Source organism: Oncorhynchus mykiss, chromosome 21 (genome assembly GCF_013265735.2).
Source record: "Oncorhynchus mykiss isolate Arlee chromosome 21, USDA_OmykA_1.1, whole genome shotgun sequence".
Lineage (NCBI taxonomy): Eukaryota > Metazoa > Chordata > Actinopteri > Salmoniformes > Salmonidae > Oncorhynchus > Oncorhynchus mykiss.
The window spans coordinates 31326657-31342574 of NC_048585.1; the positions used below are offsets into that span (position 1 = coordinate 31326657).

General features: G+C 46.6%; 1 protein-coding gene across 18 annotated transcripts in view; it reads right to left on the reverse strand.

Annotated features, from left to right (window-relative positions):
- The window catches only part of LOC110501061 (forkhead box protein P2), a 116301-nt gene that overhangs the window by 17636 nt on the left and 82747 nt on the right, over positions 1-15918 (reverse strand). For 11 of the 18 annotated variants that reach the window (XM_036957651.1, XM_036957645.1, XM_036957643.1 and 8 more), the window contains 5 exons: positions 15087-15270; positions 13947-14208; positions 11816-11920; positions 3360-3447; positions 1732-1815 (listed from right to left, as the gene is read on the reverse strand). In XM_036957651.1, coding sequence (XP_036813546.1) covers positions 1732-1815; positions 3360-3447; positions 11816-11920; positions 13947-14208; positions 15087-15270 — 723 coding nt within the window. The remainder of the gene's footprint in view (positions 1-1731; positions 1816-3359; positions 3448-11815; positions 11921-13946; positions 14209-15086; positions 15271-15918) is intronic. The other 7 variants (XM_036957644.1, XM_036957652.1, XM_036957640.1 and 4 more) reach the window with 2 other exon arrangements.

Sequence of the window (15918 nt, forward strand, 5' to 3'; positions counted from 1 at the left end):
TTTTCCCCCCTCCGCTCCCCCCACCAGGTACGGCAACAAGCGTAACATGTTTGCAGGCATACAATCCTAGTATTTGCAAAATGGAATTTATTAAAGCCCTAACTGAGAGGAAGAGTGAATGAGAGGCAGGGATGAGCACTTTGCCACCTCTCTGCTCATCTGAATATATATATTCAAGGTTGGGTCTGGGAGAGAGAGAGAGAGAGAGAAAAAAAAACCTCATTATTCAGGGACCTGCAGCCTTGGTAACTTTGATTTTCATCCATCCATGGCATGGCCAAAAGGTAACATTTAATGAAGTGCCATTCAGAGAGTAAATGGGGTCATATAATAGACAGTGCGCCCAGCGCGAGGAACACCTTGTGTTGGGCTACTGATAGCTGTTAAGGGTTGCAGTGATGAACCAACAAGACTCATTTCAGCAGCCGGCAATACATTCACACTATTAATATTTATCAAATATGTGGGCTGTTTCAACCCCAACCATGTTCGGGCTGTAAACCCATGCTATGATGATATCTATTACCCATCTCCTATTGCGGTGGAACTATGCATTTTTTCACATATAACACGTATTATACACATGTAGCCATTTTCACATGCCAAAATCTACAGTATAACTACGCTCCTCTCTAGTTCTCCAAAGGGGGGAGCCTTAAAACTGAAGCTGGAGAGAGTTTGTTCATTTAAGGATCTCTGTATGAATTACGCATCATCAAATGCAATTAGCAGTTCTTTCATGTGCGGTTTATGTAATGCAGTACTTCATTAACATTATTCATTCATATGCAGTCTTGGATTACAGTCCTGAACATTCTTTATTAGACTAGATGTAACCAAGCTGCTGGAGTTTTGAAGATAAAAAAAAAATGGGGGGAAAAAGTGATTGAATAATAAATTGGAGGAAAGCAGACGATTCCTGACGGGTTTGCAGGATAATTATTCTATCTTGTGATTCTACTTTATATGATGAGAGGTGATGAGCAGGAATATTATCCCATTGAAATGAGACACTTTACTAAGCAGCAACAACATACTCACAATGTTTCTACTGGCAATTTTTTTAAACTGCTTTAAAAATGAGGCCAACAATACTAACAAAAATGATGCATTGTTTTTGCAAATGCAATATTTAAAATTGGGTGTATAATTTAAATATATTTGCATTGTGAGTGTATCCATATTCAAAGCAAATATATATTAAAGTGAAATAGTGTCAAATAGATTTTAGGCAATTTTTACCCATATTTGTAGGATTTTATATCCATTATAAGCCCATTTTATTGCATACTTATTACTGGGCTATTTCATTGCTCATCATCTTTAACAGTACAGCTATCAGTTGAGATGTTTGTTGTCCAAATGAAACATCTTCTCATTTCTCTCACTCGACTTTAAGTGCTGCTTTGGACTGTGGTGCTAACAGGTTGTTTTGACCATTATATCTATCACAATGAAATGGCCCAGCGTTTTGGCAAAGGACTCGAGCCTGTGATTTAATACACGCCCGGCTCTATTGTCCTCTCTGTCATAGACTGAGATGTATCTGATGGGAGATGTGTAACCTGGTATTGCCTTTCCATCCCACTATCATCCCTCTATCATCCCACTATCATCCCTCTATCATCCCTCCATCCATTTTAACTGCTGACGGTTAAACTGTTTCATTTCATCTGCTGGGGCTCATTCAGCCAAACCCTGTTTACTGTATATAGAGCAATATGCACTCACAGGTTTTGGAGATGGCTTGGGCTCCGAGGGCCGCATGTGCAAGTGGGCCATCATCGCCTGAAGACGCTCACGTTCTTTAGAAAGCTGTTAGCGGAGAGAGGGAGAGAAAATAAAACAGTTTTAGAAACGAGCGATTTTCCCCAGACTGCAACAGTAATACATCTTGTTATCGAGCTTGTCTCTCTTGTAATGAATCCTGCATATGCCCAGTCTGGGGCTCCTAGCTAAGTCTGCCTTGAAGACACAGACTTAAACCAAACCAGCGGAGGAGAGGAAGAGGAGAAGAGAAGAGAGCGACAAAACATTTCTGCTCCTGGTGGTGGTGGTGTCGGGCAAGGGGAAGTTAGAGGAAGAGGTCAGGGAAAACAAATAGCGCTTCATCTTTTTGTCAATAGCAGAATTTAGGTCACGGATGCTTTGACAGCAAAAAAGCTATTCAGGCTCTAAATTAGAGGGTCTTGAGTGCCTCCTCAAAGTCATGTGGACACGGTTAGAGAGATGGACCCTAGCCAACAGCTGCCAAGAGGTGAAGGGGTCCTTCAAACAGAGTGCCAGCCAGGCCCGCCTCCATGCTCCCCCCTGTTCCCTTGGAGGTCCAGTTAGTGGCCCTGCAATCTGCTATCATCAATCTAACTCACTGGGAGTGACAGGGACCAGGCAGTGTGAACAGACTGAACTACACTCCTCCTGCGCTAGCTACAACACGAAGACAGCGGCAGCAGCATCCAGCAACACTGGACTAGACTGAACTGGGCCTCATTACCAGTGACGGCTCTCAGGGATGGAGTGAAGGGAAAAAAGGAGGCGAGGAAGGACGTAAAAGAGCACACGCCGACTGGTAATTGGTCACACTGTAAACACGAGGTTCGGCGGCTTTGGGTGTCAGCAACAACAAAAAAAGAAAAGAAAAAAACCCAATACTTTTTAGTTTTCTTTTACATATAAATAATAATTATTATTTTTTTGTTGTTCTAAGACCCTCCAAAACCCCAACAACATAAAAACTGGATGTTTTGTCGGAGTGGAACGCTTGGGCAACATTCAGATCAGCATCAAGCCAGCTTAGTGTGTGAGAGAGAGAGAGAGAGAGAGAGAGAGAGGGCGAGAGTGTGTGGGAACTTAGAACTCGAAGAGTTCAGGCCTGACTGTCAGCACCACAGTGTAAATGCAGTACAGAAAATAGACAGCTGTGGTGTAAATCCAGTGCAATGTGGGAATGCTGTGGATGCTGAGTAATAATGTCGTTCAATCACCGGACTCATTATCTCGACAGAGTGACACGCTAATAAGGTCACGCTCCACCTACTAAAAATAGTTCCCTTCTTCAGGAGATTTCGTCAGGTGCAAAGTGCATTTAATTAACATGCAGGGAAAGGGGAGAGATGCACTCCGTTATTAATTGGAAAGGAGAGAAAATAAGCACATCCTTAATTCAATTAAAACAGTCACAATGGGTTTGGTGCGGGCCCAAGGATTCCTTTGTTTAGGTCTCGCTATATAAGCTTCTGGTAGGTGTGCTTGTGTCCACCTCTTAGTGGGCTGCATTTTGTCCTAGCCGGCCACACAAACAGGCACGTAGAAATGAATTAGAAATCAATGGCAATGTAATAATGCTAAAAGAGCCGTGCCTGTATCTCTAGCTGCTGTACCACCTGCATCTGGACTCGACACTGGGCCGTGCTCCTGTCGTCTAGAGCATGCTCATTGTTAAGGTGCCTGGAGACAGGGAGAGAGACAGGGAGAGAGAGAGAGACAGGGAGGGAGAGAGGGAGGGAGGGAGGGAGGGAGGGAGGGAGGGAGGGAGGGAGGGAGGGAGGGAGGGAGGGAGGGAGGGAAGTCGTTAATGATGTTATATGCATACAAATTCATAAAATCAGGCATTGTAATTTAAATTATTAAAATGCAAAAATGTGATTATTTATTATGATCATTTATTAAATGATGTATTATCATAAATTATTATTATTATGATGTTGTTGTTGTCAACATCATTCTGAAATGATATGTAATACTGGTGCATGTGGTTCTGATATAAAACAGTGAAAGCATCTCCAATATGACAATAGGCCCTCTGTAGTGTGGATGGGAGTCAGTGACTACCCAGAGCACTACTCTATGGAGGATAAAAGATGCTGGTCTGGCACAATGGGTTTGTATCCAATTCATTTACAGAAAACAATAAAGGCAATTTAACGTTGAGAACATTTTAAAAATGCTCCCCTTCCAAAGTGGGCATTTATTCAGCATTTATTCAGCGGCAGACTGTATCTCCTTCATTAGAATTTTTTTTAAAGCAGACAGCCATAACAGTTGATGACGGTTCGTCTTGATTGGATTTTGTCTGCAGGACACAAAAGAACCTCGCCATTAAAATAGACCTTTATTCCCTGCACCACGCTACAAAGGCGAAAAAGGTTTTTTAAAGTGTTGTGATGTTCGGTAATGAGCCTCTATCTGAATTATCATTGGTGACAAACTCACAAAGCGGGCTTTGAGAAGACATGGTTATGAAATGCCAGAGCTGCCACATTCTTTCCTGTAATTATAGGTTAGCTTGCAGACCCTTCAATGATCATTTACAGCACTGCCTCCAGTGCATTAGTGGGAGCTTAAATCGCTCTCTCTGACACACACACGCACACCACACACACACATACACATACACACACACATACATGCACACACACACGTTTCACCATATATTATATTTATAGTCTTTTCCTATTTACTGTTTAACAGCAAAATGCTAAACAATACAAACGTAGTCGCCAGCCTGCCTTAGTATGCCAATCAAAGCATGGAATGGGACATTTGTAATCACAATAGCCCAGTACCTTTCAATTATGGCCGGGCACATTTAAAACCATTCCAATTTCATTCCTGTTTTATGCTTTTGTAACCATTTCAGGTCTAATGCTCAGATATGTTCCATTATGAATCAGGAATGAGATAGCATTAAAAGGAGGGGGAGAGGCTGGACTGGTGGGTTTCTCCAGCCCGTGTCTAATTGCTGTTTCAGAATGCGCATGCAAAGGGGCATTTCATTAATCATTTAATCACGTCCCTCGCAGGAAGAGGGAACTAATGCTGCAAATACCCTTTTCATTTCAATGCTCATAATGCTATCTTATGCACTTGATGTATGGCGTGTGTCATAAATTACAGCTACTTCAAAAGCACCAAGTGGGCTGGCCCACTATCCCTGAAGATCCTTCATTACCAAATACAAAAAAATACAACAAATCTTTATTAAGTTTCCCTCTCATCGACAGACAAGCAGCCTGTGTTTTTTCTCTCTCTCCTGTTGGAGGGGAGAGGTTGTGAATTAGCTGCAGAAGGCCTCTCGATATTCCTCCGACCATTTTTTTTCCTCAAATGATCCCTTTTTTGTCTTCGTCTTCTTCTCCTACTGGCCAGTTAGCAAGGCGATTACAAACAGATTATGGCCTGCAGTTGAAATATTCAAATGGCAAGCTCTGCTATTATGCATTAATAAGAAAGAGGGAAATAGAGAAAGAGTGTAAGAGAGAGAGAGAGAGAGCGAGAGAGAGAGAGAGAGAGAGAGAGAGAGAGAGAGAGAGAGAGAGAGACAGAGAGAGAGAGAGAGAGAGAGAGAGAGAGAGAGAGAGACATAGAGACAGAAAGAGAGAGAGAGAGAAAGAGAGAGATGGTGTGACGGAGAGAGATTGACAGCGAGAGATGCAGAAAGAGTGAGAGAGGGAGTGAGAGACAACAAGGAATAAAAAGAGAAGGAGGGAGAGAGAGAGAGAGAGAGAGAGAGAGAGAGAGAGAGAGAGAGCGAGAGAGAGAGAGACAGGTTATCCGTCATCGTCACCAGAATATCCCCTAATGAGCCGGGCCCAGTCAGACTCAGAGCAGTACAAACAGAGAGGTGAGCGAGGGAAGAGAGGCCGGACGCCTTCACAAAGACAGCTCTGAACAAACATTTCTGGAGCCACCACATAATTTATGGGTCACTTTACAGGCATATTGATTTTTGTTTTGAGAGGGGAATAACCAATGTGATGGGTCCAATAGCACAGGAAGGCAGAAAGAAAGAGGGAGAGCTGGGGAGATTGACAGATGCAGGGATTCAGGGACAGAGAGGCCACACTAATACAGTATAGCAGTATAGCAGGGTTTTCTAGACAAAAACAAAGCAAAGGTTCCTAGTTTATGAGAAGTGGCTGTTATACACTTTGGGATAGTTATTCCTATGGAGTATCATATTATGTTGTCCATTTTGTATCCTCACTGACCACTAAGACAAATATACACACAATATACTGAAGTTATACACTGAGAGTTCTAAGAGCCTGCTAATATACCTTCAAGCACACAGTATGGTGTGCCTAATTGTCCATGTGTCCTATCACAGCTTCGTCGACCCAGACCCTTCATGCTAGCTAGGCCGGGGCCTCCATCCTCCCTGGCTGTCTAGCATGGCGCAGAGTAACACAAACACACATTGCAGACCCACACCAGACCAGACAGCGGCATATGCATAACTAATGTAATGCCCTCAGTTTTAAAGGTCTTGTCACACCCAGCCAGACGTCTGGCAGAGTAGCGCTAAGGGGGCCTATCCGGGGGCTTCTTACTGCCTTGTGGGTTTAATTAAGCAACGGTTAGAGACACTCGCGGTCAGGTTAACGTCTCTCTCTCTCTCTCCCCCTCTCTCTCTCTCTCTCTCCGCTTGCCATGTCTCTCTCTGACGCTACTGCCTGCTGGGTAAGGGGGAAGAGGGGGACATGGCGTCGGAGGGGGAGAGGGGAAGAGTTAAGTGAGGAGGCAGATAAATTGTCTGTGTAGACGGCAAGGTGCATCGATTTAGGGAGACCCTGCTCTGAGGGGTTGGCGGTCGGGGCATGCTGGTGGTTAGGATGGTGGGTATGAATATACATGGGCTGACGGGTTGAAGGATGTTTAATTGGAGATGATAATCAAACGGTGACTAACTCTTCTCGGGTGTGTGTGTGTGTGTGTGTGTGTGTGTGTGTGTGTGTGTGTGTGTGTGTGTGTGAGAGATCACAGATGGGAGAGCAAATCAATAATCAATAATAGTAAACAAAATGGAGTATTAAAAGGTATGTGATGTGAATGAATCAAATATTTCTGCATTGATTGCACTGTAGAGTACTGTACCATGCCCGCAAATGTATACATATCACTGTAAGACTAATCTAAAAGAACAAATCTGTGTGTGAAGTTAGTTATTCTCATTCCTGCCAAACCTTGAAAATACACGCGCCTCAAAACTATTTCGAAGCACATACATTTACATGCATCAACATGCACGCACAGGCCCCCACACACGCCCCCGACATCCCCCCCCCCCGCCCCCGAACACTCCCACGCTAATATTACATTTGAACTACAGAGCTAACACAACGTGCCAGCCAACCTCTAGGCTAGCTCTCCAGGTGAACACACATAAAAGAGACACTGAAGAGCTATTAAATGCTGATCTTGACAAGTTTCCTACCCGCAACACAACAAAAGATGACTAAACGCGCCCGCTGCATGATATTGTGTTTCATACCTCCCAGCAACCAACCATCAGGTTACCTAGGTTTCCCCCCTTCCTCGCGTTCTCGTCTTAAAGTGCCATTTGATTCTGACACCTATTTTATGTAAACCTTTTTAAAGTGTGTGTGTACCTGGCTGTTGCCGAGGAGATGAGTGGCATCTCCGAAAACATTAAAAGGCTCTCCCTGACACAGACGATAGCTCCTCCAAGGCAAGGCAGACAAGCAGCCATCTTTGTTCTGCCAGGATCACGCTGTCTTTTTGTTGCTGTCTGTTTCCATGTGCCGGTTACAGTACATGAACCTGACTCCTCGCAGGCTGGATGCAACGACGTGGAGTCTCACCCAGAATCTTTAAGGCTGTTTTGTAAAGACAGTTGTTTTAAGCAGGGTCCCTTAAAATACTATACCGGCTGTCAGAGAATTGCCTGCAACGCCTCTTTCTAGTCTACTAGTGTAAAGTATATGCCTACTGTAAAGTATATCTGTGCAATCCTTTTTTCTACACGGTTCTTAAATAATATATACAGTCACATGTGTTATAGCCTACTGTGTACCTATGCCCTAACCTAAATGAGAAACTAAGCTATAAAGATGTCCATACTGTAACGATCTTCGTCTTCATCGGATGAGGAGTAGGAAGGATCGGACCAAAACGCAGCGTGGTAAGTGTCCATGATCATTTATTAACACAGAACACGAAAATACAAAATAACAAAGTGAATGTAAGAAATGAAAATCGAAACAGTCCTGAAAGGTGAAAACACAAGACAGGAAACAACTACCCACAAACACCAGGTGGGAAAAGGCTACCTAAGTATGGATCTCAATCAGAGACAACGATAGACTGATTGGGAACCATACCAGGCCAAACACATAGAAACACATAGAAAAGAAAACATAGAAAAACAACATAGAATGCCCACCCCAACTCACGCCCCGACCAAACCAAAATAGAGACATAAAAAAGGAACTAAGGTCAGGGCGTGACACTCCCCCCCCCCAAAGGTGCGTACTCCGACCGCAAAACCTAAACCCATAGGGGATGGTCTGGGTGGGCATCTATCCGCGTTGGCCGCTCTGGCGCGGGACGTGGACTCCACTCCTCCTTAGTCTTGGCCCACTTAGGTGGCGCCTCTAGAGCGGCGACCCTTGCCGCCGCCCCGGACTGGGGACCCTTGCAGCGGGCCCCGAATAGGAGGGCGACTCTGGCAGCGGCGGATAGGCGGGAGACTCTGGCGGCGCTGGACAGGAGGGCGGCTCTGGCGGCTCCGGACTGTCGGACGGCTCTGGCGGCTCCGGACTGACGGACGGCTCTGGACTGCCGGGCAGCTCTGGCGGCTCCGGACAGGAGGGAGACTCTGGAAGGAGAAGACGTAGAGACAGCCTGGTGCGTGGGGCTGCCACAGGGCCCTCCTGGGGAGACGTACAGAAGGCCTGGTGCATAGAAGAGGCACCGGATAAACTGGGCTGTGGGGGAGCACTGGAGCTCTGGTGCGCAGCCTTGGCACCACTCCTCCAGGCTGAATGCCCACTTTAGCCCGGCCCCTCCAGAGTGCAGGCACAGGTCGAACCGGGCTGTGGGGGAGCACTGGAGATCTGGTGCTTACCACTCGCACCTCTCCATTAGGCTCAATGCCCACATTCGCCCGGCACGGGCGGATCGCAGGCATAGGACGAACAGCATCCTCCCAGCGCCCCGGAGACATGGTACGCAGAGCCGGCGCAGGATACCGTGGGCCGAAACGGCGCACCGGAGACCAAACACGCTTTGCTGGCACAATCCGCCCTGGCTGGATGCCTACTCTCGCATGGCACTTGCGGGGGGCTGGCCTATAGCGCTCCGTGCTATGAGCGCGCACTGGAGACACCGTGCGCTTCACCGCATAACACGGTGCCTGACCAGTACTACGCTGCTTCCGGTAAGCACAGGGAGTTGACTCAGGTCTATCACCTGACTCCGCCAATCTCCTCGTGTGGGGCTGCCTCTCGTGCCTGCTGCGCTGCCTTCCCTCATATCGCCGCCTCTCTGCTTTCGCCGCCTCCAGTTCAGCTTTCGGGCGGCGATATTCCCAGCCTGACTCCAGGCTCCCTTACCGTCCAATATCTCCTCCCAAGTCCAGGAGTCCCGAACCCTCTGCTCCTCCTTACCACGCTGCTTGGTCCGTTGGTGGTGAGTAGTTCTGTAACGATCTTCGTCTTCATCGGATGAGGAGTAGGAAGGATCGGACCAAAACGCAGCGTGGTAAGTGTCCATGATCATTTATTAACACAGAACACGAAAATACAAAATAACAAAGTGAATGTAAGAAATGAAAATCGAAACAGTCCTGAAAGGTGAAAACACAAGACAGGAAACAACTACCCACAAACACCAGGTGGGAAAAGGCTACCTAAGTATGGATCTCAATCAGAGACAACGATAGACAGCTGCCTCTGGCCAAACGCATAGAAAAGTAAACATAGAAAAACAACCCGCGCCCCGACCAAACCAAAATAGAGACATAAAAAAGGAACTGAGGTCAGAGCGTGACACATACAGTAAACATACTTAGCCGTCTTTACATGGAAGGCAATGTACAGTAGCGGGTGGATTCAATAAGACAAAGTGAACTGAGTGCATGACTATAGACCACTAATCTGCTATAGCCATGCAGTCTCACACACAGCCAACATCTTTCTCAAGCTGCAAGGTACACTTCTCCTCTGCTCCAGGGTCTCCACCAGAATATACTTAAGCAATAAGGGAGGTGTGGTATATGGCCAGTATACCAAGGCTAAAGGCTGTTCTAACGCACGACACAACGCGGAGTGCCTGGACACAGCCCTTGTACCACAGCCGTGGTATATTGGCCATATATCACAAACACCCGAGGTGCCTTACTGCGATCATATACTGATTACCAACATAATTGCAGCACTAAAAATAAATGTTTTGTCATACCCATGGTATACGGTCTGATGTACCACGGCTGTCAGACAATCAGCATTGAGGGCTCAATCCACCCAGTTTATAATGTAACCTTATAGTATTGACTATACTGCCTTTCCCCGAGCAAATCTTTGCTCGCGACATCCACCATGCTGCTCCACGTAGTGCATCTTCCCCTGGGGAGAAGCACATCATATCCATATAAATACACCTGGAAATAATGAATTCAAAGGTGCGTCTATTGTTGGCCTGTCCGTTGAACAGAGGCGTTGATATAATGCACATTAAATGTCTTGTCTGTCTCACTTGTGGGGTCTGTAGAGGTTTTGTATATTAAGCCAGTCTGGCTTTCAGTCATTTCTCTTTGCACAGACACACATTAGCCCTAATGCACATGCTGGTGCTACAGACGGCTGTATAATTAACCAAGCTACTGCCTTTGGTTTTGCCTGACCTAAATCCTACAACTCTGGTTTGGCCCTAGTGGGCTTCCATGTCATCACAGAACCACTGTTATGGAGTTACAGCACTGTAATGTAAAGGAAGAATCCGCCTCCCCAAAATAGAACAATATCCCAATTTCAAAAGAGTTTGTGTGGGATTTACATGAACATTTACACCCGTGAAAACGCTCCACGCGATCATTATTTCTCAGTTAATTACAAATCTAATTAGAATATTCCAATGAACGCTTCGGCCCCCTTTTCTCTCTTTTCGAATGAAGAGAGAGAGAAAGAGCCTCGCTCCTCCAGAGTGGCAACGTGATAACCTGTAATCTATGGCACTAGCGAACACCTTCCCCTTTTGATGTCCCCCACTAACATCCCAGACAACAAAGCAGACCAATTACAAATGAGCTAATTAACTAAATTGTTGATGGAGCATGAAGAGTTCATTCAGTCCATCCGCTGGCGCCATGACAACACTGAATGCAGCCATTGTGGGGCCCCCTGCGCGTCCTTACAAGTTGCCATTCGTTTTTGAGGCCATCAGGCACACCAGTCTATCAGGCTGAACACCAGCCTATCAGGCAACTCGCGCTGAAGAGGAGATTTGGGTGTAAATCGGAGATCAATTACATCTAGAGTTAATGTAGCCAGCCGCCTGACAGTCTATACAATCTACACGTTCAAATATCCCAACTGAGATGCAAGCGTGTTTATCTCTTTGTTGGGCCCCCCCTCGATTAAGCTCGCAAAGAGCCGCTCTGGTACTGTGGAAAATAACCCAGAATAGGCCTCTGCGGCTTCATTACTGAGAAACAAAATATGTACAGCAGCTAAGCTCATCTTAGTTGATGAATGGCAACTTTTATACCATGGAACATAAGACAACGTTTCTGCTGTGGGAAAGAGGCACGAGAGGCGCTTGGCTGGGCGACATAAAGCTTCATCGGATATCACGGGGGCCGTTGTCTTGGCCCGTGGTTGTTAAATGCACCTGTCATCGAGCTTGTCGTTTTTTTTTATTTGTTGTATTAACATAGGAGACTGTAACGTAATGCACAGTCATGAAGTAAATTCACGGTGTAAGCTAAGACATGATGATATATGAGGTCGGTGAGTACAGGAAAGGTGAGGTGAGTAAGACACATCGTAGAGTACATTCTCAGAATAAGACCTACTTCAAAAACTGTCCGAAGTCCTCACAGACGCTCTCGCAGCCGGGCCACTTGCACACCCCGTGACCATAGAGGGAGTGGGAGGCTCCGCTTTCCTCATGTAATGAGCTGAGGAGAGAAGGGCGAGAGAGAGAGAGAGAGAGAGAGAGAGAGAGGGAGAGAGACAGCGGGAGAAAAGGAGAGAGAAGGAGGGAGCGATGGATAGAGAGAGTGAGATGAGAGAGAGAGAGAGAGAGAGAGAGAGAGGTGAGGAGAGGGAAAGAGAACGGGGAGAAAGAGAGAGGGGGGATGAATAGAGAGAGAGAGAGAGAGAGAGAGAGAGAGAGAGAGAGACAAAGGCAGAGAGGGAGAAAGAGACAGAGAGAGACAGAGAGAGAAAAAAATGAAGGATTCGGAGGTAGAGAGAAGGAGAGAGAGAAGGGTAGACTGGCGTCAGATTCATCAAAAAAGCCATAATGGCTTGAGGCTGCTGGTGGCTGTCAGGTTACAATCAGTGACAAGCAGGTCAAAGCAGGTCAATTCAGCCCTGTTCTATTGAATAGTTCACCTGCCAAGGATGCTAGGAGGAGGAGGAGGGAAGGAGCCTAATTAAGCCAAGGATGGAAGTTACTGTCTGCATCTGAAATAGCACCCTACTCCCTATATATAGTGCACTACTTTTGGACACCCATGAGGCTCTTGCTACTCTGGCTAAATGTAGTGCACTATAAAGGGACTAAGGTGTTCCTAATAACAGAAGGGAGAAAAGATGAGGGCGGGTGGCCAAACAATATGGTTAACATCTGATTATTGATCCAGTGTTATTGCAAACCCCTAAGCAACGCGTGAAAAACCATCCAGCTAACCCATTCATAGAGGGACCAATTTCCTTTTCTTTTTCCCCCCCGACCCCTATTTCTTCATCTTGTAAAGCGATCAACGGAGGGCTTTCAAGTAAACATGAAAAATCCAGACGGCCATATAATTTTCATCACGAGATTAATAATATTCTCCGTAATTTATGTTATTTTGAGGACAAGAGGGGGTTCTGCTTGGATAATGGCACCCAAATAAGTTATGACCCCGAATAGACAGCACATCCTATTAAAAGTGACGGTTTAACCTTTCGGCTCCACTTGTTTCTGTATTTGGCGGGTTGGAGGGTGTGTGTGTGTGTGTCTGTGTGTGTGTGTGAGAGCTCACACACGGTTTCTACAGGCAGGCTTTCCCTCCATCGATCCACTGTGTGTTAGTAAGCATCTCTCCTTGACAATACTCCATGTTCGATCATTACGAGACGCCACACCCCCCCTCGGGGGACACTAACAGATAAAAAAGTGTTTTCTCTTTCCCCTCCCTCCTCCTCCTGTTTTTGTTTCTCTTCTAGGGGAACATCTGCCTTCTAAAGATATATTTTTCAAGCCCCCTTTTAGTGGCGGTAGCAGATAGCATCTACTTTAAACCAATTATGCAACACATCCAGCTCCACCGAAGTCTCCCCACACCGCTACACTGCGCCACATTCTTAATATATCGCAGGAAAGAGCCTTGAATAATGCATAGAACCAGATAGACATGTGTGAACAGTGTTTTCTTCCAGTCGGAACCACATACAAAGGCGGCATCACAAGGACAAACATTCTAAAATACCACCTTGGCGTCACGTGTTTTGTTTACATGACAAGCGGAGCAGCAAGGTAATTTCAAAAGATGGAGCCACTAAATACTTAATGTACGAGGTGGTTGCCTTCGCTTTCTGCTCGCACAGCTGTGTATTGCTGCCGGTGTCTTCGTCTCCTTGCTTTTGATATGGTGTAAGTAACTGTGTTCAATAGCATCCTACGCTGTCCCTAGGGAGGCCGAGGCTGCTTTTTGAATATTACCAAGACACTAATAAACTATTGAACAAACAAACAAAACATCACGTTCAACCCGGCAGGAACAAATACGTTTTTTTTTTTTTTTTTCGTTTTCTAAACGGGGGGGGCCAAATACTTTGATCAGGAGTTTCTACAGACAGATATAAAATGTATTTGTACATTATTAAAAGCCATTGAAACAACAAACAGCTACCAGCCGACAACAAGCTTTTTTGTGCGTCCTAACTTTTGTGTCTACAATGTGTTGTGTAGTGGGTGGCGGACGAGTAGCTCACTTTCCGTACCTCTCCCGTTCCCGTTCCCTCTCTCGCTCCCTCTCCCTTCTGGAATTGAGTGCGGGAGACTGGCCGTTGGCGATGGAGTGGTGGGAGATGGGAGGTGACGCTTTGGAAGGGGTAGAGGAGGTAGTCGAGGAAGAGTTGGTAGTGGTCAGGTCCAGGCCGCCGCCGCCGTGTTTGATGCCGTTGTCCTCCATGTTGTGGCCGCCGCCGGTCACGTCCTTCCACAACTGTTGGAGCTCCGCTGGGCTCAGTCCAGCTGGCAGAGGGGAGAAACAGAGGACCAACACAGTTACAATCCATTTACACAATCACTACTAGGCCCGGAGATGATGTACTGTAGACTACGTAAACACAGAGTCATCGCAAACCAACACAAATTACTTCCTCCCGTTTACTGCCTACAAGTACTAACTTACTTGTTGACACACCGCTCAGGCTTAGTCTTTTAACCAAATGGCACACGGCTACACTGAGAGATTAACTGGGATGATCTCTTGTCAGCGGTTCTGCTTAATAAGAATGCAGTGTTACAATGAAATCTACAGGGGATCCACGGGCATCGATCCACACTGGCTGCCACTGGATTACATTCATAGAGGAAGCAGAATTCAGTTAGCACAAATGATATTATCTAGCTAGATAAACGGAGCATTGTTCTTTTGTTTCAGCCCCACACTGGTAATTAAACCCCCTTCGTTTTGTTTCTTGTTGTTGTTGTTGTTGTTGTTTTTATCCCCTGCCATTTTGGTAAACGTGTTTACTTTTTGGCGAGGCGAGAGAAAATGGAAGCGGCTCCTCTTGTCTCTTTTCTTCGCTGCCTACTGTGAGACAGGCAGTAAACAACAACAACAACAACAACCCAGAGAGGGAGGGGTGAGCAGGGAGCGAGGGAATAGAGGGAGAGAAAAAAAAAACACTCACAGACAACGGGAAGAGACAGAGAGACAGGCAGAGCTGAGGGAGAGCGAAAGAGGTAGAAACAAAAAGGGAAGAGAGCGAGAGAGATAGATAGAGTGGTGTGGCCGCCGGCAGTCACGTGCGCTACAGCCCCCCAGCCCCAGAAGCCCCTGAAGCCACAGGCTCTCTCCCTTTCCCCTTCCTCTCCCACTTCACTCCCTTCAGCCACCCCTTTACCTGGTGGCATGGTCTGCCCGGGGAGGGCTGCCTGTCCTGGGGCCGGGGGCAGGGAGAGCAGGCCCTGGCGCTGCATGTTGAGCAGGTGCTGCTGCTGCTGGAGCTGTTGCATCTGGAGGAGTTGCTGCTGGAAGACGAGCTGCTGGGCGGCGAGCTGCTGCTGATGCTGCTGCTGCTGCTGTTGCTATAGTGAATAGGAGCAGGAGGAGGAGGAGGAGTGGAGGAGGAAAGGAGCACAAATTACACAAATTAACAAGAAAGTGGGCGCCCAACACCGACGACGAGGATACTTGCATTGCCGATGCTCCTTCCATGATCTTAACTACTGCCTGTCTCTCTTCCTCTCTCCTCTCTCTCTTTTTCCTCGCCTCCTTTTAATGCCTAGTTCCTGTTCTATTATGTCTCCTCCTCTTGCTGAACGAGGCATAGCTAGGCACACTGGGCTGATAGACTGCACTCTCCCCTCCAGACTGCGATGAGATGAGTTTTCTGTATGATATTAAGCCCTGGGTAATCCCCCCCCCCCCCCCCCCCCCCCCCACAGTTGATAGTTAATTGTCTTGCATTTTCTGATGGTCTATTACAGCTTATGGGGCCGAGATTTACAGATTTTCGCTGGGAGATTTACAGCAACTGAGTACACCAGCATTACCCCCCCAGCCCCACGCTCCCAACCCTGTTTACCACTGGGCCAGCCAGACAGCCCGAGCTAAACAATAACATCAACAACAACAACAAGAAACAACTGCCAAAGCAACCACAGAAAAACAGGGGGGGGGGGGAAACGCCCAGACTTTTGTGGCTTAATCATGACAGTACTATCCCACAGCAG